This window comes from Mus musculus, chromosome 4 (assembly GCF_000001635.26).
Source record: "Mus musculus strain C57BL/6J chromosome 4, GRCm38.p6 C57BL/6J".
NCBI lineage: Eukaryota > Metazoa > Chordata > Mammalia > Rodentia > Muridae > Mus > Mus musculus.
Window position 1 is genome coordinate 59,612,160 of NC_000070.6, and position 25,864 is coordinate 59,638,023.

The 25,864-nt window shown below is 41.4% G+C and overlaps 2 protein-coding genes across 12 annotated transcripts in view; both read left to right on the forward strand.

Annotated features, from left to right (window-relative positions):
* The window catches only part of Hsdl2 (hydroxysteroid dehydrogenase like 2), a 37,178-nt gene extending 30,643 nt beyond the window's left edge, over positions 1–6,535 (forward strand). For 2 of the 4 annotated variants that reach the window (NM_001301367.1, NM_024255.3), the window contains 2 exons: positions 523–651; positions 5,476–6,535. In NM_001301367.1, the coding sequence (NP_001288296.1) occupies positions 523–651; positions 5,476–5,588 (242 nt within the window). In that variant the 3' untranslated portion in view covers positions 5,589–6,535. Of the gene's footprint in view, positions 1–522; positions 652–1,244; positions 1,350–5,475 lie in introns of those variants that run through there. The other 2 variants (XM_006538277.3, XM_017320391.2) reach the window with 2 other exon arrangements.
* Positions 6,536–13,956: 7,421 nt separating this feature from the next.
* E130308A19Rik (RIKEN cDNA E130308A19 gene) overlaps positions 13,957–25,864 on the forward strand; it is a 131,534-nt gene continuing 119,626 nt past the window's right edge. For 5 of the 8 annotated variants that reach the window (XM_006537865.4, XM_006537855.4, XM_006537860.3 and 2 more), the window contains exon 1: positions 13,957–14,332. The gene's annotated coding sequence lies outside the window, so the exon portion shown is untranslated. The remainder of the gene's footprint in view (positions 14,333–25,864) is intronic. The other 3 variants (NM_001015681.2, NM_153158.5, XM_011250008.3) reach the window with 2 other exon arrangements.

A 25,864-nucleotide genomic window follows, 5' to 3' on the forward strand; every position in this document is an offset into this window, starting at 1 on the left:
CTTCTGGTTTCCTTTGTTCCCCAGGGGTTGTTTTCACAATGGTCCTAGATGAGGGCTGTGCACCACTGGGTTTGTCAGCCCTCCCTTCATCTCCTCAGTAGGATCCAAGGTGCTTGGGCACTTCTTCCTTCTGGAAATGCCTGCTTTTCTTGGCTTCCTCTTTAATAGCCTCTGTTTTCTTCTTCACTGTCCGTCTCCAAACTGAAGTGTTGCACCTGATAAAACTGAGCCATTTTCTTTGTCCCAGTCCCTTCTAAGCACTGCTGTAACTTCTGTGTGAATTTCACTACTCCAGCTTTGCTCCCTCTATCAACACACCCACATAACCTCTGTTTCCTCTTTGGAGAAGAAGCTGGCTTTTCTTTTTGTTACTGAATGATCTTCAGAACCTAGCACAGTGCTGAGACCATAGTCAGTGCCGAGTCTGATGGGGGCCTGAGGATTTTAGCCAGGACAGCATGTTAGGAGGTAATTACAACTGTAGTAATGATGACATAGATTTTCACGTATTTGTCTGTACAGGTGAAGATGGTGGTACGTGGTTTCTTGATCTAAAGAGCAAAGGCGGGAAGGTTGGACACGGAGAGCCCTCTGACCGGGCAGACGTGGTGATGAGTATGGCCACTGATGATTTTGTCAAAATGTTTTCAGGTACGTTTCCAACTCTCTTAGTTTGCTTGTTTCAAATAGAATATTTTGGATATTCTACTTGTTCCTTTTCTAGATAATCAAGGTTCAGAAACATTCCCAACAGTGGGAGAGTGCCGTGCTGAAAAGCATGTGGTCCTGGGAGGCTGTTCTTAGGCTGCCTCTGATCCACCTCTCCCTCATCTGATAAATGGAAAATTGAGGTAGATCTTTCTCATCACCGAGAAAATAATGACGTAACATTGGAAACAAAAATAATGCACAAGGATTACTAAGTAGGCTTCATTCTGCCTGAACTAAAGTACTGTATTTTCAGTGTGGTCACTGGAGGCTAGAAGTCAGCAGTACCTCACTCCGGCCTCACCAGATGCCATAAAGGAGACAAGACAGGACTCTTTTGTGCCCTTGTACCCTGCTTTTGTGGGATCTCTATCCCAGAGAATCTTTTGCACGATTTTATGTTCTGCCCAGTAATCTCTAAAAGTGCCAAAATAATTTTAAGGGTACCCTATTTTCTTATTAGAGATTAAACAGCATTTTTTTATACATTTAATGATCAGTAAATGTTTGGTTTTGTTTTTGTTTTGTTGAGATAGGATCTCTCTCTATATTCCTGGCTGTCCTGGTTCTTGCTATGGAGTCCAAACTGGCACTGAGTTAACAGAAATCAATGCCTCCTAAGTACTGGGATTAATGGTGTGTACCACTATACTCAGCCTAAATGTTTGGTAAAAACGAATCATAGATTTTTTTATTTTATTTTAAGGACAGTTTCAATTACAAATGCATTCTGCTGTTCATGCTTATAACCTCAGCACTTGGGAAGCTAAGGCTTGACTTGTGAGTTCAAGGCTCTATGTAGTGAGTTTGAAGTCATTCAGAGCTATCTAATAAGATCCTGTCTCAATAAACTAAACAAAAAGGCATTGACAGTGTCTAAGCTGAATAAGTTAAATATACTTAATAACTATTGTGTAATTGTTGTGGTTTAAGAATGGATTTAACTAGTCGGGCGTGGTGGCGCATGTCTTTAATCCCAGCACTCGGGAGGCAGAGGCAGGTGGATTTCTGAGTTCGAGGCCAGCCTGGTCTACAAAGTGAGTTCCAGGACAGCCAGGGCTACACAGAGAAACCCTGTCTCGAAAAACCAAAACCAAACAAACAAACAAACAAACAAATGATGGATTTAACTTGAGATAAAATGTTTTTCACTAGGGCTAGAGAGATGGCTCAGTGGTTCAAAGGACCAGCTGCTCTTTCAGAGGACAAAATCCTTGTGACTGACAAGTCTCTCGAACTCTAGTCCTAGGGGATTTGACATCACCTTCTCTGGCCTTTGCAGGCACTATATACACATGTTGTGCAGACATATATGCAGGCAAAAACCTATATCCATATAATAAAAGTAAGTAAATCTTAAAAAATTATTTTCATGCCAGACAGTGGTGGCACATGCCTTTAATCCTAGCACTTGGGAGGCAGAGGCAGGCGGATTTCGAGGACAGCCTGGTCTAGAGAGTGAGTTCCAGGACAGACAGGGCTACACAGAGAAACCCTGTCTCGAAAAACCAAAAAAACAACAAAAAATCATTTTCATCATTTTATAGAAGTGGTGACTGATGCTCTGATAAATAAGTAATAATCCCAAGATCAGATATCGATTGAGTAGATGTTAGGGCTAGGATATGAATCTATATGTGTCCATAATTATTCTCCAAGCTTAATTTATTATTTGTGTGTGGGGAGCATGTGCATGCCACAGTGAACTGATGGAGGTCAGGATAATTTTGTAGCGTAAGTTCTGCGTGTCTAACTTAGGTTGTTGGGCTTGCACTGCAGAGGCCTTTACCCACTGAGCCATCTTGAAGGCCACTCTTGCTCTTAGTTATTCTGCTGTTCTGACTGACCTTCTAATAAGTGGACAGGACCTCATGTAGTCCAGGCTGGCCTGGAGAACTGTAGAGCTGAAGATGACTTGACCTAGCCTTCCTGCCCCCTTCAGAGCTGGCACCACCACTCATGCTCAGTGGCTGCTCTAACTTTCCCTTATATATAAGCTTGAGACCATGGGCTTTCTACCGATTTGTGAGTGTGCTCTTGCATTTGCTGGAGTCCTCCACGTCATGAGTCATAGGAGGCACATTTGATACCTGGACTTTAGACTGCGAAGATCCTGTCTTTCTCCTTTCATTGTATCTATGAATGTCTTCCTTATATGGGTACAGTTTAGATCTTGGCACCTAAGACGTCTCCTTTAGAGGTCACAGCCATTTCTATATTTATCTAGAAGCACACACTGTAAATACAAAAACCCTAAAGTAACAAATCTCTCTCTTGGGCCAGTAGAGGTCACTGTGTGGCAAAACAGAAAGTAATAAAATAAACTGTTGGCAAGCTCAATGGCACATGCCTACAGTCTCTGTTAGGGGGCTGAGACAGGCTGAGCTAGAAATTTGTGGCCAGTCTGGACAACAAGGTGAGGTCTCTATCACTTAAGGAAAAAGGAAAGAGAATAAATTGTTTAAGATTACTTTATCTGAGGAGGGGTACATACATGTATATTGTTACATTGTGATTAGTACATTGTGATTAGTACATATGTTGTTACATTGTGATTTCTTTGAAAGTTTTTTTTCCCTCAATATTGTTTTGGTAAATTTTTTAAAATTATTTTTATTTTATGACATTGGTGTTTTGACCACATGTGTGTATGTGTGGAGATGTCAGATCCCCTGGAACTGGAGTTACAGACAGTTGTGAGCTGCCATGTAGATGCTGGGAATTGAACGCAGGTCCTCTGGAAGAACAGCCAGTGCTTTGAACCACTGAGTCATTTCTCCAGCTCCCTCATTTTGATAATTTTTTTATACTATCCTCTTTGAGCTTGTTTTCCTATTAACCTTGTACTCCAGATTGAACTAACACTGAATTAATAGTAAAAAGAAAAAGGGAAGGTATTTTTCTCTATAGGCTAATATTGTTTATTAGTTGCTACAACTTCTTTTCTTTTCTTCTTTCTTTCTTTCTTTCTTTCTTTCTTTCTTTTCTTTCTTTCTTTCTTTTCTTTCTTCCTTTCTTTCTTCCTTCCTTTCTTTCTTTCTTTCTGCCTTTCTTTTCTCTTCTTTCTTTCTGCCTTTCTTCTTTCCTTCCCTTTCCCTTTTCCTCTTTCTTTCTTTCTTTCTTTCTTTCTTTCTTTCTTTCTTTCTTTCTTTCTCTCTCTCTCTCTCTCTCTCTCTCTCTCTCTCTCTCTCTCTCTCTCTTTCTTTCTTTCTGCCTTTCTTTTCTTTTCTCTTCCCTTCCTTTTCTTTTCTTTCTTTCTGCAGGGTTTCTCTGTGTAGCCCTGGAGTCCTAGAGTCCTAGAACTTGTTCTGTAGACTAGGTTGGCCTTAAACTCAAAGATCCACCTGCTTCTGCCTCCCAAGTGTTGGGATTACATAGTTATAATTCTGTTTGTAATACCTATGTTTCTCTGGTTGAAAATGCTAACATGAACTTTTGTGTTCATAGACTATACTTAAAAAATAATTTGTTAGTGTGTGTGTGTACGTGTGTGTATGTATGTGTGTGTATGTATATGTGTGTATGTGTCTGTATGTGGGTGCGTCCATGTGTGTACAAGTATCCTCAGAGACCAGAAGCATCAGATCCCCTGTAACTGGAGTGATGGGCATTTATGAGCCACTGGAAAGACCTCTTAACCACTGAGCCATATCTCCATCTCTACATATGCTATACTAAAAATAAAAATGTTTAGTATATGTGTTTCCATGTTTATATGAGTACACATGTTCAGGTACCACTGTGCATGCTTAGTTGTCAGAGACAGCCTTGGGTATCATTCCTCACCTTCCAGCTTTAGACAGGGTGTCTTTGTTGTTCCTTACTGTATATGCCATGCTAATTTCCACAAGCTTCTGTGGAAAGCTGTCTCTGCTTCCCATCTCAAAGTAGGACCACTAGAATTGCAGATGTGCACTGTAGTGCCCAGCTTTTCTTGGGCTGGATTTGCACTAAGGTCCTAACACTTGTGCAGCAAGTACTTTACCACTGAGCCATCTCCCCAGCTCCTAACTACTATATACTTAATGATCTTAGTTGTTTGTCTTGACACAATGTCACTGTTAAACTCAGGCTGGCTTTGAACTTATGATCCTCCTGACTCAGCCCCCAAGTGCTGGGGTTGGTTACAAGATGTATGCTGCCATGCCCAGCTTAATAATCATTTGTAAATATTTTGTGCATTTTACACCATTTGATTTCTTGAATTTAAACTTGAAATAGTTAAAGAGTTAATGAACTATAACAGATTGGAAATTAAATAACATAGTATTTGTCCACCAGAATTTATTGGGGGCTATTTCTTTAGTACTGTAACCAGCATATGTATAAATGTAGCATCTTTAGCTTCTTGCCATTACCGTCTGCTGACTGTTTCTTTTGGTTTTTTTGTTTTGTTTTGTTTTTTGTTTTTTTCAAGACAGGATTTCTCTGTATAGCCCTGGCTGTCCTGGAACTCACTTTGTAGACCAGGCTGGCCTCAAACTCAGAAATCTACCTGCCTCTGCCTCCCGAGTGCTGGGATTAAAGGCGTGCGCCACCACACCTGGCTCTGCTGACTGTTTCTCATGTTATCTTTTGTATTGTAAGGTATTGTTGACATCTAAGTCAGGAAGTGAGATTCCCTAGATAGTAATATGAAGTGCTGTGTAGACGTCTCTGTGCTCTGGAATTTATGTGACTCTGGGAATTCTTCCTAGAATGCATGTTCTTCAAGTAGCATATTCCTTAGGTCACTAATGCTTTCACTGTCTTTATTTTTCGTTTTAGGGAAATTAAAGCCAACCATGGCATTTATGTCAGGAAAGTTGAAGATTAAAGGAAACATAGCCCTAGCAATCAAATTGGAGAAGCTAATGACCCAGATGAATTCTAGACTATGAAGGACAAGAAGTAACAATGTTGACTCTCCTCAGAAGTAAAAAGCTCAGCAGTTAGAAATCTGTTGTCTCCCCCACTGTCATGTAAGGACATATAAGTTTGTTCTAGAAAGAAGTAGAATTTCTGTATCTATAAGATTTGAAACTGTAACTAAAACAACTAACCAATCACATACAAGTTTAATTAAGTGACATCCTAATATATTGTGGTTTTTCCAAGTTTTCCTCTCTATGCCTTTATTTCATTCATTGCTTTCTTGCAGAAAAGTATGTATCATGAACAACCAATTGGTATCAAGCAATAAAATTAGCTGTTTACAAAACTTCTTATGTAAAATGAAGCTACTTTATCTCCACAAAGACAGTTGCATGAGGGTTGGGTGAAGAACTGCAGTATCATTTCTTTCTGTAACCCTGACTGGCTTGGGACTCACCCTGTAGACTAGGCTGGGCACGAACTCACAGAGGTCTGCCTGCCCCTGCCTCCTGAGTGCTTTGACTGAAGGTGTGCTCCACCACCACCTGGCGGTTTTTTTTTTTTTAAGGACTTTTATTTTGCCTGGCTGTGTTTTATGAACTTCAGTGCATAATACTTGCAGGCGAAATCTTGTTTAACTTATTATAAGCATTTATACTATTGATACTATTCTAGATATCTTAAAATTTTCAGCTTTTCTTTTTTTTCCAAATGGGTTAACCCAACTGGCCTTAAACTGGGGTCAGTCCTCCTGCCTCAGTTTTCTTAGTGCTATTATTATAGACATGAGACACAATGCCTGGCTTTATTGAGCTTTCAAGTACTAACATATAGAAATATAATTAATTTTGTGAGTATGCCTTATGCCCTACAGTAGTCAGATCTACTCATTACCTTTAGCAGCTTCTTAAAAACAGATTCTTTAAATCGTGTTATCTTCAAATAAAGATGAATTTATCTTTTTTCCATTCTATGTGCCTTTTATTTCTTTTTCTCGTCATATTGCACTGACCCACCAATATAATGGTGAATACTAATGGTAATAATGGATTCCCTAACCTGAGGAATAAAGGAAGACCTGTCTCAAATATCAAACTATACAAAACAAAATCAATTTTATTTAATACATAAATCACTATATAATTTATTCACTCAATGCCCCCCCCCCCCAGAATTAAGCAACCATCATCCCAATGAAATAGAACCTTTAAAAAATTTACCTTTTCCTCTCCCTCCATCCCTTCTTTCTTTTGTATCCTGTGTGTAGTCAGGGAACCACTTGTGGGGAGTGAGTTCTCACCTTCCACCATGTGGGTTCTCAGGATTGAACTAAGTTCATCAAGCCTTCACATTCTGAGCCATCTTGCAGGCCCCGATCAGAATGTTTTATCTCCCTTCCCCAGACATGCACTTTAGTATATGTCCCCCATCAACAAAAGATTTCAGTCCTATGCAACCCCCTCTTGCTCCTGACTTGCCTGTTCTGGACTTATGTGGAGAGTCACACTTCATCACTTTCCTAATAGGCTTCCTTCACTTGGTGTAATATTCTCCAGGTTTATTCATGCCATATAGACATAAAATTTTGTTTGATACATTTGCATCAAACATGCATTTGGGGGCTTAATGTAAGTTACTTGAAATCCGTTTTGCCCTGTCACCTTTGGCTGACTCAACCCTTTCCTTCTCAAACAGGAATTCATGCCACGTATAATGGCCCTGCTAAAATTCTGCTATAGTGGTTAAAGATATAGTCCACTTGTTTTTTATACCCATGACTCAAACCAAACATACTTGACAGCTACTAACCACAGTTAAAACAAAAACAACAAACCTAATAAAACACCATCATAGAGTCTTGGGGAAAAAAATCTCTTTGCCAATGTTTTCAAAACCCACCCAATCTGTAACCTGTCAATGGACCTAATGGACAAACACGGTACCAAAGATTTCTTTTTTAAAATTATTTAATTTTATGTTTAGGAGTGCTGTATATATGTGTACCATGTGTGTTCTTGGTACCCATGGAGGTCAGAAGAGGGCATCAGGTTCCTGAAACAAGTTACAGATGGTTGTGAGTCACCATGTGGGTGCTGGAACGAATCCTAGGTCTTTTTTTTATAAAAGATTTATTTATTATCATATGTACACTGTAGTTGTTTTTAGACACATCAGAAGAGGGTGTCAGGTCTCATTACAGATGGTTGTAAGCCACCATGTGGTTGCTGGGTTTTGAACTCAGGACCTTTGGAAGAGCAGTCAGTGCTCTTAACCGCTGAGCCATCTCACTAGCCCAATCCTAGGTCTTTTGCAAGAACAATAAGAGCTTTCACCACTAAGCCCCAATTTCATCTCTTTCTGCTTCTTTCTTGCGCACTAGCTGACTGTCCTGCTCTCTCCAGATGTGTTAGCCTCCTGTCAGCACCTCCAATCTTCTTGAGATCTGAGAAGAATAAGTTCGTGCTTTATTCATTTTGGATCCTGAATCTAACTTTTGGTCATTGCTCTAGAAAGTCACTATTTTGGATTATAGTCAAAACAAACAAACAAACAAAAAAAACCCACAACAAAATCACAACGAACATTACTTAATTCCTGTACTGTCAACTAAATTATACAGATTGATGGACATTTGAGCTTTTCAAGTGGGGCTATTATGAATAATGCTGCCTGTGAACGTTTAAATTATTTGTGCTGATATATTTTTATTTCTCTTGGTTATATACCTAGAAGTTCTGCAGTGTTGTAATTTTAACCTTTGGCAGAATTGCCATTTCAAAAGTGCATAGCACCCTTCAATCCCATTAGCATCAAAGTAGAGTTCTCCTACCCACATCCTTATCAGAGAGTGTTTCCTGCCTTTGTCATATTCATCTTAGTGGATGCACACTTGCCATCTGTCTTAGGGATTTACTGCTGTGAACAGACACCATGGCCAAGGCAACTCTTATAAAAAAAACATTTAATTTGGGCTACCTTGCATGTTCAAAGGTTCAGTCCATTATCATCAAGGTGGGAGCATGGCAGCGTACAGGCAGGCATGGTGCAGGAGGATTTGAGAGTTCTACATCTTCTTTTGAAGGATACTAGCAGAATACTGGCTTCCAGACAGCTAGGACTAAGGTATTAACACCATGTCCATAGTGGCATACCTACCCCAACAAGGACACACCTCCAAATAGTGCCACTCCTTGACCCAAGCATATTCAAATTACCACATTCCACTCCCTGGCCCCCATAGGCTTGTTCAAACACATGAAGTTATGGGGACCATATCTAGCCATAGCATAATAAAAAAGTACATTTAGTTTAACTTCCAAAGTCCCCATAATCTATAGAAGTCTCAACAACGTTAAAAGTCCAGATTTCAAAGTCTTTTGAGATCCATCCAATCACTTATCAGTAATCCCAAAAGCAATACAGCTAGGCAAACTCTGCATCTTTATGTCTGATGTCAAAGCAGTCTTCAAATCTCCACTTCTTTTTCATCTTTGTTGACTAGAACAAAGTTCTCTCTCCTGGGCTATTTCTACTTCCTGATAGCAGCTTTCCTCAGCAGATACACCACAGCTCTGTCATCCAACATCTTGGGATCTCCAAGGCAACTTCAGTGTTACAGCTTCTTGTTCCAATGTCTGGGATTCACACACGATCTTCTGGGATCCTCCAAAGGACTTGGGTCACATCTCCAGCACTCTTGTAGCACTATAGGCTCTGGTTGGCTCTACCCCACCACTGCTGCTGTTCTTGGTGGTCATCCTATAGTACTGGCATCTCCACTACTCTGGGGTCTTCTCCTGCAACTAGGCTTTACCAATAGCCTCTCAGAGGCTCTCTTCATGCTTTGCATGACTTCTTCAGTCCTGGGCCATCAATTACAATTGAAGCTGCACCTTCTCCAGTGGCCTTCCCTGGCCTCTCACAGTGCCAAGCCTCAGTAGCTCTTTATGACCCCTTTCATACCTTCAAAACCAGTACCACCTGGGTGACTCTTACACATTACCAAGTCCAACTGCAGCATGAGGTACAGCCTTGGCTACCTCTGGGGCACAGCTTTTTTTGTGATCTCAGAAAATACTTCCCAAAAGATTTCACCTCAGTGAAATGTCACCTCTCTTCTTAATCACTGCTTTCTTAGCTCCAGCTAACCAGCACCAATTGTCCCAGTAGTCCCTTCTATTCTGAACTCTAAAGCCAGGGCCACATGTCTGAAGCTGCCAGGTTCTGCTGCTTGCTGGGGCTGGAATACACCCCCCCCCCTTATTCTATTGCCAGCTTTCAGTTTTCCAACTCCTTCACTGCCTAAACTTGGCTGTCAGAGAACTTGCTCTGTAGATTGTCCTTGAACTCAGAGATCTGCATGGCTTTGTCTCCTGAATGCTAGGATTAAAGGCGTGTACTTAAGCTTTTCTTCACCTAGAACTTGCTCTGTCCCAAACTGACCTTGAATTCAGAGATTTGCTTGGCTTTGTTTCCTGAAATTAAAGTTGTGTACAACCCTGCCTGAACCTAATTTTAGCTGGGTGGGATCATGCCCCAAAGTCCTACTCCCTTAATCTGTTATCTTCTAGAACATAGGAGTCAGCTCCTTTCTACTTCCTAGTGTCCCTTTAATACTTAAACCATATGTATTTTTCCTTTCTCAGCTTGCTCCTTTTCATTAAAATGTTCTTCATAAGAGTGAACTTTAGTAATCTTGTGACAGAATTTATAACAAGCTGTTTTGAGGCTTCCTTTTTCAAAGTAGTTAATCTAAATCTCTTCACCTTAGTCTCAGGCAGACTCTTTGGCCAATGGCAGAAAGCAGTCACATTCTTCGCCAAAATACTAGAAAAACAGTCTCTATTCCACATACTGAAATTCTTCACTGAAACTTCATTGCCTTGTCTGCCCAGTTTAAATCACTCTCAGCAACAAAGTCTTCCATATTCCTACTAGGATAGCCTGTTAAGCCCCACTTAAAGGATTCCACTGCTTTCCAAATTCAAAGTTCCCAAATCCACATTCTGCCAAACAAAGGCATAATCAGGCCTATAAGAGCACTACCCCACTCCTGGTACCAACTTTTGTCTTAGTTAGGGTTTTATCACTGTGAATAGACACCATGATCATGGTAACTCTTATAAGGATAACATTTAATTGGGGCTGGCTTACAGGTTCAGAGGTTCAGTCCATCATCATCAAGGTAGGGACATAGCAGCCCTGGCAGGCATGGAACAGGAGGATCTGAGAGTTCTACATCTTCAGCTGAAGGTTGCTAAGAGAAGACTGGCTTCCAGGCAGCTAGGACTAAGGTATTAAAACCCACAGTGACAAACCTACCCCAACAAGGCCACATCTTCAAATAGTGCCTCTCTTTGGGCCAAGCATATTCAAACTACCCTATTGTGGTCTTGGTTTATATGTCCCCAGTGGGCTCTATTTGGTTATTTTAAAATCCTAATGTATACTAAAATCCTCCATTCTGTCATGTATGACTTGATCATATTAATCACAGCTATTCTAAGGGTCTATTGACCAGGACATCTGGGACATATTTATATGTTTGGACTGTCGTCTTTTTCATTTTGGATTTTTTTTCTTATCATATGTGATGCCAGATACTACGTATTAAATTTTATTTTTAAAAGCTCCTCCACCAAAGATTTATTTTTCGCAGACAGAATATTGGAACTTCACCAGCCAGGGATGGAAGTAGTTCAAGGCTTAGTTGTAGGCCCTGGTGGAACCAATTTAATCTGATTTTGCTCAAGACAATCTGGTTCATCAACAGCCTCAGTTGAGGCACTGAGGTGTTTAACCAGGACCACCTTTCTATTTAATAACTCTTTCCAGTAGTGTCTTATTTAGAGTTACTACTGCTGTGATGAAACACCAAAAGCAAGATGGGGAGTAAGGCACTTAAATTTGGCTTATATTTCCACATCACAGTTTATTATTAAAGGAAGTCAGGACAGGAACTCACACAGGGCAGGAATCCGGAGGCAGGAGCTGATGCAGATGTCATGGAGGAGTGATACTTTCTGGCTTGCTCCCCGTGGCTTGTTCAGCCTGCTTTCCTCCAGAACCTGGGACCACCAGAGCAGGGATGGTACCACCATAGTAGGCAGGACCTTCCCACATCAATCACTAATTAAGAACATTTCTTACAAGCTTGCCTACAGCCAGGTCTTATGGAAGCATTATCTCAATTGAGGCTACCTCCTCTTAGACAACCCCAGCTTGTGTGAAGTTGACATAAAACTATCCAGCACCATGAGACAGCTAAAGATATCTGTTTTACAATGTTTTCAGTAGCAGTTTCTTTTCATTGCTTGGTTTCTTGTTGCTTGTTTTGCAGATAAGGAATCTACAAGTTCGACAAACTGGTATATAGAATGACCATTTTTAATAGCAAATACATACAGTTAATTGTGGCAAAAGTAGAATATAAAATTTAGTTTCTTAATCACTTTTAGTATATAGTTATGTTAAATATATTAAATCTTTTTATTTTTTAATGTTTTTTTTGAAACAGGGTTTCTCTGTGTAGCCCTGGGTATCCTGGAACTCAGTAGCTAGCCTCTGCCTCTCAAGTGCCCGGGTTAAAAGTGTGTCACCACTGCCTAATTATATTTACAATCTGTCACATTCTCATTTCTCACCTAGGAATGATTGAGATTTCTTATCACAGGAGGGGTAAGACCAAGATGTGGATAGTACCTAAGGCTAATCAGGTTATTTCTAAGTCTGACTTTCTACCATTAGACATGGTTTGGAAAGGGCTCAGTGCTGTGAGGAGAAAAGGGAGCCTGGAAGCAGTGGATGACTCTGAGCTCCAATAACAAACTATGTTCTCAAGATTTCTTAGTTTCTCTAAGCCTCAGTTTCTGAAAACTAAAACTACAACCATCTTATGAACTGCAATATCACTTCTCAGTAGGTACCTGAAAATGTGAGGCTGGAGAGATGGCTCAGTAGTTGCTCTTCCAGAGGACCTGGGTTTGATTCCCAACACCCGGGAGGGAGCTCACACCCATCTGGAATTACAGTTCCAGGACATTTGACACCCTCTACTGGCCTGGGAAGGCACCGAGGGCATCTCTGGCACAGAGATATCCATGCAAGCAGAACAACCCCCACACACATAAAAAAAATTACATTTTGTATCAAATTTTCTATAGAATAGTAATGTTAGTAGCACCAGTTTTGTAGCGTTCCTAGGACTAACTGAATTAACAACTTACTAAGTGCTTGGCACAGACATATCTGGGAGGTGCTATGAAAGGGGTTTTTAAACACACAGCCTTGTCTCAGTGGTGCCATGCTGTGTAGGTAGCTTTTAGTGCCTTGTGTATCAGAGCACCTCTGAGAGTTTTAGCTGTTACAACGGCCCCACTCCTGGGGTGGGATGAATGTGTAGATGCCAAAGTACAGCTCTGAGCTCAGTGAGTCTACTCTTGAGCCAAATACAAATGATGGCCAGCAACATGGATTCAGATTACCCTGGAAGACATGCTCCACTGTGGAAGTAGTTACATTAGCTTTTATTATTATTATTATTATTATTTACAGAAAAAAGGAAGTCATAAAATCAAGGCAATTACCAAATGGCAAGGCCTGCAGGTTGGTGGATTACAGCAAAGTGGGCCAAATTTACAAGTTTCAGGTACTGATGAGATTTGTAGCTTTTGAATCAGTGGAAGCTAGAGGTCAGCTGACAATACATTTCTTCCTTCTTTTTACTATTACTACTACTATTATTATTAGTGGTCGTTTTGCCAGCATGTACGTCTGCACCGCTCTGTCGTACCGCGGGGACTGAACTCCAGACTGTTGTGAGATACTGCCGGGAATCAACTTGGTGTTCTGGAAGAGCAGCCAGTGCTCTTAACCACTTTTTTAGCCACTGCTAAAAAAGACATATTAAAGAGTTTCCTAAGGTCATGAGGGTATTAAGTTTGATGGGTAGGCAATAAATAAATTATTAAGGCGTGTAGAATCTTTAACACCTTGCACTATTCTTTATTTTTTTCCCTGGGAACTCCAGTTTATTAGATGTGTGTGTGGATGCGATGCGGTGGGACATTAGGACACTATGGAGTAAGTACACTGCGGGTCCCAGGCCACCCGGCACAACTCTGTCTGAGGTGTCACACACCTCTAACGCGATCAAGCTCTGCTTACTTCAAGTGTTTAGGCTGAAGTGCGCGGAGGCCAGGACAGCGGACACGCGTGGAAAGTGGCACAGACCGTGCGTGGGTTCTGTACCTGTCGGAGCGACGGGGGCCGAGCTCGGCCGGCTCCGGGCTGCTCGCGTCGCTGACAGGAGCTTGGCCCGCGCCCCCTCAGGGCAGCGAGCGCCGCGGGTCGAGCGCCTTCCGCGGGCGTCGCTACACACTTCCTGTAGGTCCCGCCGCCTGAGGAGCGCTTCCGGTGCCGGCTGAAGCTGGGGTCCGAGCCCCCGCCCCGCCCCTCTCCGGCCCCGCCCCGCGCGGCCCCGCCCCCGCGCTCCAAGCCGGGCGCGCGGAGCCCGGGGCGCACGGAGCGGCGCGCGCCGGTGGCCGAGCCAGGCTGGCGCCTGCGCCCCCCCCTCTCATCGCACCACCGCCGTCACCCGCCGCGCAGCCCGTGGGGCGCCCTTCCCGGTTCACCGACTCCGGCCCCGGGGCCTCCGGCTGTGGTGCTGCCGCCCTCCGTCCCGCCGTCCCTCCCCGTCCAGCTCGGGCCGCCGGGCTCCCGCAGGCCCCACCGCCCGCGTTCCTATGGACAGACGCACAGACACCTGCAGGTGGGTGAGAGCCCGCGCGGGGCTGGGGAGCACGCGGGCGCGGGGCCTCTTTGTGTGTGGGCGGCCGCGCCGTGACCCTCAGAACCTTCCTTTTGTCTGCTCCGGGCCAGCGAGGCGGGAGGGCGCTAGGGGCGGAGGGGTCTGCGGGCGCAGAGCGGGGCGCGCACCGGTTCGCGGCCGGCGGCGTCTTGGCGGGGACTGTCGGTGCGCCGGCGTCCCCCGAGCTGGGCAGGAGGGCGGGACGGAGGAGGAACGGTCTGCCTAGCTAGTTGCAGAGTCTGAGACACCTCGGGGCTCTGCCGGACTAGCTTGGTTGTCCGGAGGTACCGGGAGGTGCGTGTGGGGCGTGTAAAGGAACGTGCGGCGCTTTGCTCCCTTATTTATTGTTTCTAACGGAGGAGGGCTTTCTCCCAAAAGCTCCCCCCAATCTGAGGCTGCGCACAGTGATTTGGGTTTGTTATCAAATAGATCAAGAAACCTAGTGTCCTGGAGAGAGGAGGTTGAGCTGACCAGCAACAAACACATCAGATGAAACAAACAAACAAACAAACAGACAAACAAAAAATGTTTGTGGTTTTCTTACGGCTGACTTTAATTTAAAATGTTAAAGGTCAGGCAGTGACTTAAATGGAGAAAATCGAACATGGCTGATTTTTTTTTTTTTTAATATTTTTAAAGAAATTGTTTTGAAGTTGTGGAGTAAAGTTTTTTCTTGTGGTCCTTAGGATTATCACCGATAGAGTAGTCTACCTACTAAACAGTTAATTGGAGTGTCATGTAGTGACAGCTTTTATGGTAGGGCTTGCATTAGAGAGTAAAACAATGATAGTCTTTCCATGCAGGCTAAAACCTTTGTTTTCCGTTTTAAGATAGGAGATTTTTTTTTTTTTCATAGCATATGAAGAGAACGTGATGTTAGAAGTGATTTTTCCCAGCGGTATTTCCTTATTTTACATGATACATTTATTCCTTACATGCGTACAAACCAAGGGTAGGGTTGTTGTACGTTAGATATAGTGTTTTGAAAGGTGGAAGGTAGTAGCTCTGTTTTTTCTTATTTGATTAGCTGGCTTACTTCGTGAACAGTTGCTATGTGTTCATAAATGATCAAATAATAAATGAAGTACATTAAGCATTCATAAAATTCATTTCACAGACTCACGTTTCTATGTAGGTATTGGGTTATGCACTATGTTAATCTGTTTGTTCCTCACTTTTAGAAACTTTATTTTTGTCTACTGTGAGAATTCATATTGACATACATAAGTCTGACTGTTACCGGGAAATGGTTTTTGTTTTTAATAGTTTTGAGGAGCACTAAACAGCCATTTGGAGAAAATGGAAGATTCCTTTAAAAAGAAAATCTAAATTTGAAGGGAAAAATACTATGGTATGAAAGCTCCTTAAATTTCTATTAAGTTGTTAAAATTTTAAGAAAAAATACAATTCAATGTACTTTTATTCAAGTACCCTATTTTTTTCATAAAAGAATTTAATATGCTTAAAATAGTGACTTTTTTGTGAGAGGAAAATTTACCCTAGATTCTTGCCCCAGTTACATTAGATTAATGATATTGTATACCGAATTTTTATAAGTTATCAGACTATATACATTTATACACACTTGATATCTAGAATATCTAGAAGCAGTTTCCTCTACCATAGTTGATCAGGTTTTGTTGTGACTTCCGGTCTAGATTGGGTAAATGGATTTAAACTATACAAAGGGACAGAGCTTAGTGTGTAGCTCTGGTCCACTCTGGCCTAAACCTTTCCAGCCTCTCTTATAGAAAGCTTAAAGAGGAGTCGTGAATTGGGTTTGTTGTTATCAGGAACAGAGAGTTCTAGAACAGCGTCAGAGTTGCAGCTCTTTGGCACTGGTTGAAATACTAAAGAAGACAGGCTAGCAAGCTGAATTGCTTGTTTATGTATTTATTAGACCGTCAGTGGCAGCGATAAGACTAACAAAGCTTCTCTGTGAAGTGGGGGAGAAGTTAACAGTGCCAGGGTGTGCTGGCACCTTGTGCCTGTATCTGTGCTGCCTGAGAGATAATACCTTGCCTTTTCATTTCTTTTTGACTGGTGTGTCAATACTAATTTTTTTCTGTATTACTAATAATGGTGTAATCAGAAGCATTCCAGAGTAGCTATATATGTGTGTGTGTGTGTGTGTGTATATATATATATATATATATATATAGTCAGTTGGTGTCTGAAGGCATATAAATTAATTTTTGTCCTGATTTTTTTTAACCTTACAACAAGTAAATGCTCCTTGCAGAAAATTTGTGTCAACTAGCCTTTAAAATGAAGTTGCCATTTAGCTGGTTTTTTTTTTTTGTTGTTGTTGTTGTTGTTTTCCTAAGCAACACTAAGCTGTCCTCAGTTAAATCTGGGAGACTTAAAAGTCTACAGGCTTTTTCAGTACTTTTATGCTTGGTACTAGTGTAATAAAATAGAAAACTGTGAGGTAACAGATTTGCTCTTTAGAGACCTGTGAATTTTCATCTTGTCTTTTTCCTATGACTTGTTCTTTCCTATGATGACTTTTGGTCGTGACTGTGTCCATGTCCTGCCTGTATTGTCCCCAGCCCCCCCCCATACCGTCCCCCCCCCACTCCATCCTTCCCCCCACGCACCCCCTTCTCTGTGGCCTGGTGAGAGGTGTGATAGGAGCTGCTCATTGTAGGTCTTGTCATTCTGCACTGAGAGCACAAGCCCGTGCTGCTTGCTGACATGCAGAATTCATTCTTGGATTAATGTCCTGGTACCAGATGTATGAGGCTGGCTCTGAAGAAGCTTTCCCTCCTAAATACTGTCAAATAAAGAAGCTGAAGATTGGAGAGAAGCCATTTATTTGGAACAGTTTATTTTATGACAGTTTGTGTTTATAAAGAAACCTGCTCATAATATTTACTTGAGGGTTCTACATAGTACTGGAAGAAGCCCCACAGGTTTCTCTCCCACCCCACCCCCTGCCCCGTCCCCTCCTGATTTAAGTTTCCACAGAGCTTAGTTGCTCTGTGATACTTCTTGAGTTTGCTTCTGATTAGTTGATTTATGGACTTTATTTACCAGCATGATTGGAGAATTCTTTGGCTAGTCTGAAATTGCACTCTGTCTGTGCTCTGGTCGGTTTCCTAGGAAACAAATGTACTGCATAGATTCCATAATGAGGACTGTGGTTGGCTAGCGACTGTGTAAATTCTGTTGTTTGGTAAAGCTTAGTCTCAAATTCAAATAAAGGTCAAGAAAGCAAAAGTAGTGAAAATGCAAATTTGGGGATTTTACTTTGTATCCAGTGCCAACACCATTTTAACAGGCTTCTCTGGAGAAAGGCGAGCTCCCCAGCACTGTTCATTTGTTTTGCAAAGTCTTACACTTGAAGCAGTTGGGAGATCTTGGTATCTCATACTAGAGATGCTGTTAGCTGAAGAAACTGTTGCTGACAACAGCAGTGTATTTCAGAAATATATTTTACACACTTCAAAATCATGCAGAGAACAAAGGGGCAGGTAGAACATCAGAAATATTTTTATACCTAGAAGAAAGTAACATGTATATTTCAAAGAAAAATTATGCAACTTCACATGAAATAGAACTTTAAAAACTTAAAAGTATTAGACAAACTTCTAAAACACACATTAAAATCATATCATACACTGATGTATTTATAATCTAGGCGCTTTTTCTTCTGGTCTATCTGAACTTTGCCTCAGAACTGCAGAGCAGAGACCGACTTCCCTCTTTTCCTAACTGCTCCCGTCTGGAACTCCAGCTTCTGTGGCTCTAGATGCAGCATGAAAAGCAGCGATAACTGCAACTGCTGGTAGGCAGAAGAGAGACGAGGAGCGATTAGAGAACCAGACCTCCACTAAAACCGCAGCGAAGGTCTTTTCTTTTTTCCTTTCTTTCTGCTCTACAAAGTGAGCTCAGGGACAGCCAGGGCTAAAAAGAAACACCCTGACTCTAGACAAACCCTCTAAGCCCCTCTTTTTCGATTGTGGGACTTGCTATGTCTAAGTGACAGTTAAGGATATTTGTGAATTGTGACATGACCTCCCTCTAAACAGCTTTCCAAACAGCATCACATTATGGGTGACTTAAACAGGAGTTTACTTTCTGTTAATCCTTCATGGTAGAAGCATGAGGTTTCTGCATGGTTGGGGTTCTTCTGAGGGTTCCTTGGATTGCTTTCCTTCTGCCTGTTTATGTCTTAATCTTATTTTGTAAAGATGTCAATCATTTGAAGGATGATATGGATTAGACTACCCATACAACTTCATTTTACCTCAATTACTTCTTTTGAAGGTCTTAGCTCCAAAGGTAAGTTACTTTTCTAAGATGCTGGTGGTTAGAACTTGAAAGATGAATCTGAGGATACCATGTATTCATAGCACAGCCTGTACGTGTACTTACTGGGAATCCTACATATGTACTCACTTCATCCTGTTTAGTGATTTCTAGTGATTTGTTTTTATTTTATATGTATGTGTGTATGCCTGCATGGTGTGTACCACATGTGTGCAAAGCCTATGGAGGCCAGAGATGTAGTTGGATTCCCTGAAATAGGGGTTAAAGATAGTTGTGAGTCTCCATGTGAGTATTAGGAATTAAACACTATAAGAGCAGTCAGTAAGTCCTCCTAACCACTGAGCCATCTCTCTAGCCCCAGAGTTTACCTTAAAGGAATGGGGTATGCATGTGCTTCTGTGAGTGTGTGATGTGTACATGCACACATGTGTGGTTTGTGTGTGTGTGTGTGTGTGTGTGTGTGTGAGTGCAGGTGGACATGAACATGTGGGTACACTTGTATGTGTCCACCTGTGGAGGCCAGAGAAGAATATTCTCTTCCTCAGTTACTCCGCATCCTTATATTTTGAGGTAGGATTTCTTCCTGAACTTAGATCTAAAACCAGTTTGGTTGGCAGGGCAGTGTGCTCCATGATCCATCCTCCTGTCTCAGCCTCATAGGGATTGGCATTACAGCCGTGTACTCTTGAACCTGACTTTTACATGAATGCTAGGGCTCTGAGCTCAGCCCCTCATACTTGGTGATATCTCCTCAGTCTAAGGAATGGATTCTGAGAGGGAAAAAAATAAGACAGGAGTGTGAGATAGAAAATAAATATAAATGTAAGATATTTTACTAGTTGCTTTTATAACAAACTAGTACAGAGCAGTCCCTTTACAAAACACAGAGGTTCTAATAGCAAGACTGCTGGTTCAGGCTCTGTTGTGTGGAGTTTGACGTAGGCCTTACATTTGAATGAATCACTGAGAGTGTGGCAAGTCTTAGTTTTTATCAGCTTTGAAGAGAGGAGTAGACTGTTGGCCCAGGTAGAAGCTGATGAAGTGTTTGGTTTTTTTGTGCTAACTACCAGAGTTACTCCCTGGGCTTCACTGCCAGGGGGATTGTACATCTCGTCACATTTCTTTGTGTGTGACAGCAGTGCTCGTCTCTCGTTTGTATACCTTCAGTGTCCCACTGAATCATTCATGTGCCTTCCAGCATGCGGGCACTTTTGATCCTATATTGTACGTGGGTTCCCTGGGTCAGGGCTGGTGGCCAGCAAGGAGCCCTGTGGCTACCTAAGCTGTGGGTTGGGTCTTTTTAACTGATTTGTCATGGAGTACCAGGTTCAGATAAGCAATGTGTCAACTCTATGTGATTAAAATAAAGTAGGTAAAGGCTTTATTCACACTTCTCATATTTGTTATTAATGGTTAAATTAGAACATTTTTGGAACACCAGAGGATTGTGTGACCAGATTCAATGGAAGTGTGAATGCTGCTCATTTGTGACTTCTGAGGACACGTTTGATTCCTTTGGTGGTCTGTTTGGTACTATTGTGCTGCTTTCTAGGGAGTTATGCACCGTCCTGTAGTTAATCACCTCATTTAAACGGGAATTTAGGAGGTGATTTTCCTTACCCTCACTCCTTCCTGTCTTCTGTACATAATCAAGTCTCTAGATTCATCAGGTACGGTTTCCAAGACTTTATCTAACCTTTGCAATTGCTCTTAAGTCTGTAGTTGAATACCTACAGGGAGGGAGGTGCAGCTAGTGATATAGCACGCGCTTACCATGCACGAGGCCCTGGGTCTCATTCTCAGCAAACAGTGTATTTGTAGCCTTCATGTGGAACACAAGCCCTTAGACAGCACTGTTGTTAGAAGTTCATCAAATCCTTATAGATGACTCATGTGAAAGGTACTTACTGCTTTTTATAAGTAAAGCTGTTTATGCATTTATACTTTAAAGGTATAGTTTGAATAAAAATTCTTGTATTTGACTCATGCTTTCTTTGCTCAAATATCTTTACTTTACTATAGTGGTGGGCAGACTTGTGTGAAAGGTCAGCTATAGCTACCTTAGTTTTTCAGGTCATAATTCTGAATTATAGTTATTAACTGAGCATCTCAGAAGTTGCCAGGGGAATATATAATGCAAACACACTAGCACTGTTTGTGCTGGTAAGAGTGGTTTGATTGGTAAGCCAGGCTGTGAATTGCAATTGGTTACAAATCATAGTTTGCAGAATCTTACTCCATTGTATTCTGGTGAAATGGACTATTGTCACAGAAGGCCTCATGTGTGCTGTGGGGGCAGTGTGCCATGGAACTCTATCTCCGGTTGGATTTTCTTACAGGCAACTTTATCTCTGCCTAGATACCTAAAGGGCATTTTCCCCCACTGTGAAAGGGCAATACTTTTACTGAAATATGCCAGATTATTAACTGCTTTTTGTTAATTTTCCCAAATATATAATGTATTTTGCTATATCGGCCCAAATATGTTAACCTATTATAACTTTTAGTATTAATTGTATTTACTGTTTTCATTTTATTTGGAGGGCTCCCCTGTTATGCCTGCTAGATCATCCTTGCTTATCTTTTATACATATACCTTTTTTTTTTTTTTTTTTTTTTTTTAAAGCAGGGTGTCAGTATGTAGCCAAAGCTACCCTGAAATTTGCTATGTAAACCAGGTTGGCCTCTAAATCACAGATCTGTCTGGGCAGAGATTGAGTATGCTGTAATATCTGGCCAATTACATTTTTAAAAATAATTGTCCTCATACTTGCTTATTTGTGAAAAAAACAAAAACAACAACAACCCTACACTTTGTACTTAAGTGTGTAGTGTTCCCTCACATGTAGAGGTCAGAAGACAGCTTTCTGGGGTGGTTTCTCCTCTTAACAGTGGGATTGAACTCAGCTCACACCACCAAGTCACCTTGCCAGCCCTACCTCACTTTTTCTTTTCTTTTCTTTTCTTTTCTTTTCTTTTCTTTTCTTTTCTTTTCTTTTCTTTTCTTTTCTGTTTGTTTAATGTATGTGAGTACAATGTCATTCTCTTCAGACACACCAGTAGAGGGCATCAGATCTCATTACAGATGGTTGTGAGCCACCATGGTTGCTGGGAATTGACCTCAGGATCTCTGGGAAGAGCAGTCAGTGCTCTTAACCACTGAGCCATCTCTCCAGCCCTCACTTTTTCTTTTAAAATATTTATTTATTTATTTGCTTATTTGTGTGTGTGCCACATGTGTGAGGGTACCCATCAAGGACCGAGGAGGGAGTTGGCTCCCTTGGAGCTCTGCGGTTACAGGCCGTTGTGAGCAGCCTGGCATGGGTCCTGGGACCTGAACTCAGATCCTCCAGAAGAGTAGCAAGTGCTCTTAACTGCTGTGCCATCTCTTTACCCTCATCCCACTTTACTTTAAAAATAAATAGTTTATTCTTGAATGCGTGTATGATGAATATATGAGTGAGTGACACTGTGCATATGGAGGTCAGAAGACAACTTTGTGGAGTCAGATTCTCATCTCTGCTGAATACTGGGACAGCTGTGTGTGCCACTATGCCTGGCTAGTCCCCATCCTTCAGTCCCTTTACTGGTTTTTCTGTGATATGCATCTACTGAGCTTTAGTGTCCCTTTCAGTGTTTCTGGTCTTTGTCCTTTTCTTCCTTACTCTATCCTGAATTTTCTTTGTATCCTTTGTCATCTAACCATTGTATATTTTTAGCTTTTCTGTGTCTCTCTGTCCCTCCACTCTCTACCCCAGCTGTGCTATTCTTTCTGTCTCTGTCTTTCTCTTCTCATGTAGCCAAGCTGTTGTTAACTCTCTGTTTAACCAAGGAGCTTGCACCTCCCTGGGGCTGAGAGTACAGACACTGAAGTCCTGGGTTTCTGCCTTGTACCATGTTTTGTGGTAAACCTTTATTGGCTTTATCATTCGGTTCTTGTTCATTATCTTCACAGTATAGCTTGGCTCTTTTCTCATGGTTATATTAAATAAGATACCTATGCCTATATTTTAGAATGAGCTTGCTGTGCTTGGGATAGGAAGTTGTCTTAGAGCCATGGTTCAAGATTTCTTTTCCCTTTACCACTCTTGTGAAGTACCTTTAAATATGGCCACTCAAAAATCAAAGTGAAATACTATTATACACTCATTATAATGAAAAAAAGATGAAAATTTAGCAAGTGTGAGAAAATACAGCAACTGAAATTTTGCATTGCTGTGGGAATTACAAATTGGTATGAGAATGTAAATTGGAACGAACAAATTGGAAAGCTGTTTGGCAGTATCTACAAAAAACTAAACACTTGCATTCTTTACGGTTCAGCAGTTTCACTTGGAGATACATACTGCCAAAGTAAATGTACTGGAGTGAATGGTCATAGCACTATTTATAATATCCCCAAGCGGATTCTTCACAGTGACCATCACTACAGTATATGGTAAAGTGATACATTGATATAACAAAACAAATCACATTTCATAGTACTGATATTTTTGTCTCCTTACTTAGTAGTCTGCTTTGGTCAACTGGATATTAGGAAACCTTACTGCCATAGCAGCTTCATAAATGCTTAGATACTGAGGAGAATACTGTCCTGAGCCGATAGCCAGAGCCCTAGGCTAGAGGCTGTCTTCCTCTCCACCCCCCCACCCCCATGTCTGCATGTCTCTCTGTGTATATCTTTTTACCTAGGGGAATTGATAAAAAGAAAGGAGAAATGGGGGCTCCTTGAATGCAAGGAATGTTCCATGGTCTGGTTATAGGCTCTGTTATAAAAAGTTGTGAAGTAGTAGGAAGATAGTTACTCATTATCTCCTGATTTCGTATCATGTTAGAACACAAAGGGAGATAAATGAGCCTTTCATGTAGCCTCTTCTCTATTACTGTCTGAGGTTGGTCTTTCCTGGTATCTGTCCCTCCTTTGTGTCACCCAGTCCTCTTTGGTTGGTTGACTCTTGTGTTAACAGTTTTCTTCCCAGGGTCTCTTAAATTAGTGTTATGGTCGGAACATGAAGTGTTTGCCTTAGGCCGGTGTGTTTAGTATTTGGTTCTTAGCTGATGGTGCCATTTGGAGTTCTGTGAACCTTTGAGGTGAAGCCGGCTGGAGGCAGTGGATCACTGGGGTGTGTTCTTGCTCTGGCCTCTTCCGTTCTTCCTACTTTCTACTTCCTGGCTGTTTTGAAGTGTGGTGCTCTGCTCTGCTCTGCTCTGCTCTGTCAAAACCTCTCCACCATGATGGACAGACCTGTGAGCCAGAATAAATCCTCTCCCCTTGAGTTGTTTCTCTCAGATCAGGGCAGCAGCAGGGCTAGTGTAGTAGTGGGGGTGTTTTGTGATGCCTGGAAGCTTGAGCAGCTTGGTCGGTTGTTTGTTGATGCAATTTTACTTAAATGAGGGCTATCCTGTTAAGGGTAAAATCTGGAAATTTTATGTTTTCTGTCTTTTAAAATTAACAGAACTGAACTCTGATATACACACACACACACACACACACACACACACACACTTTTGATCCTACCTAGATGATCAGTTTTTCTATTGATCTAAATAGATATCTAAATGATATATATCATATATAATATCTAAATGATAAGCCAATACTGAAGGTGGTTTAATTATTTTACAATGACAGGTTTGTTAAGGTTTTCATGGCAGTTTTGGCTTAGAAACTCATTTTATCTGGCCATTTTCAGAAAACATTAGTGGATTTCTCTAATAGTGAAAATTAACATTATGGGAAAAGTTCACTATTTTAACTTTTTTGTGAACATATTTCCTCGAGTTTAAGTAAAAGCAATTATGCCTTTATTTGCCTTTGGAAATGTAGATTAACAAGTGGAAACCTTTAAAATTATCTCTTTCTTTCTCTGGACAGTGTCTTTTTACCTTTGAAGTTTTGTATCTTTAGTCCTGTTTTCTGCAACCAGTTCCAGAAAGCATTAATCAGCCCTGCTGACAAGCCCATTAAATTGACTGATTTATCCAAGTCTTATTTGACTAGCCTTTGATGATGTACCTATGAAATGTTCCTGCAGAGCAGTCCTTGAAAGATAAGCATTGTCTGATAGCTTAGTCTTGCAAGTATCTTCTCTCTTGAACATAAGGGACGATGCATAGCCTTATAAATAGCATTTCGCCTATGAATATATTGTACTTGTGAACATATTTGATATATGAATTTTTGATTTGTATGTATCCTACTTAAATTGAGTTTTATCCAACTGGCTATGTTCTTTCTGGCAGTCAAAAGTCTTATCACAAAGTATGTTTTCTATATACGCTTCTTTATTGATGTATACATTGATCTAAACTGTCTACTATTCATAAAGGAATTGATTTTCATATTAAAAATTAGTTTTAAAGCTGTGTGTGGTGGCACATGTCTGTAATGCCAGTACCAGGGACAGTGAGGCAGGGGGATTTCTAGCTGGAGGTCAGCTTAGAGGTTGTATAAGGAGATCCTGCCTAAAAAAAGTCGTAATAATTTACCCTGTTGCTTTCCTTTTTTTAGGCCATTTTTTGCTGTTAAATACTCAAGTATGTGCTTTGTGTGTGTGTCACGTTGGTGAGATTGTTGAACGTGGGTGCATGTTGGGGATTAGAGGATAACTCTGGGTGTCATGGGCACTGTCCACTATCTTTTTCTTCTTGTTTTGAGAAAGAGTCACTCAATGGCCTGCAAGTAGACTAGACTGGCTGGCCAACCATACCAGGGGTGGTTCGAATAAGAATGGCCCCATAAGCTCCTATAGGTTAGGTGTGGCCTTGTGGGAATAGGAGTGGCCATGTTGGAGGAAGGAAGTCTCTGCTGGTGGGGCTTTGAGGATTCAAAAGCCTACACCAAGTCCAGTCTTGATTCTCTTTCTGCTGCCTGCAGATCTGGGTATAGAACTCTTGGCTCCAGCCCCATGTCTGTACAATCATGCTTCCCATCGTGATGATACTGGACTAAACCTCTGGGACAGTAAGCAAGTCCACAGTTAAATGCGTCCCTTTATAAGAGTTATCTTGGTCATAGTGTCTCTTCACATCAATAGAACAGTGACCAAGACAGAGGTAGGTACTAGGGAACTGGGTATCGCTGTCTGTGCTGTTTGTTGGCAGAATAAAGAAGACATTGAGACTTGGGACTAGAGAAACATTTAATTGGGGGCTTGCTTTCTTTCAGAAGAGTTGCCTTGGTCTTGGTATCTTCATAGTGACTAAGACAAGACGCCT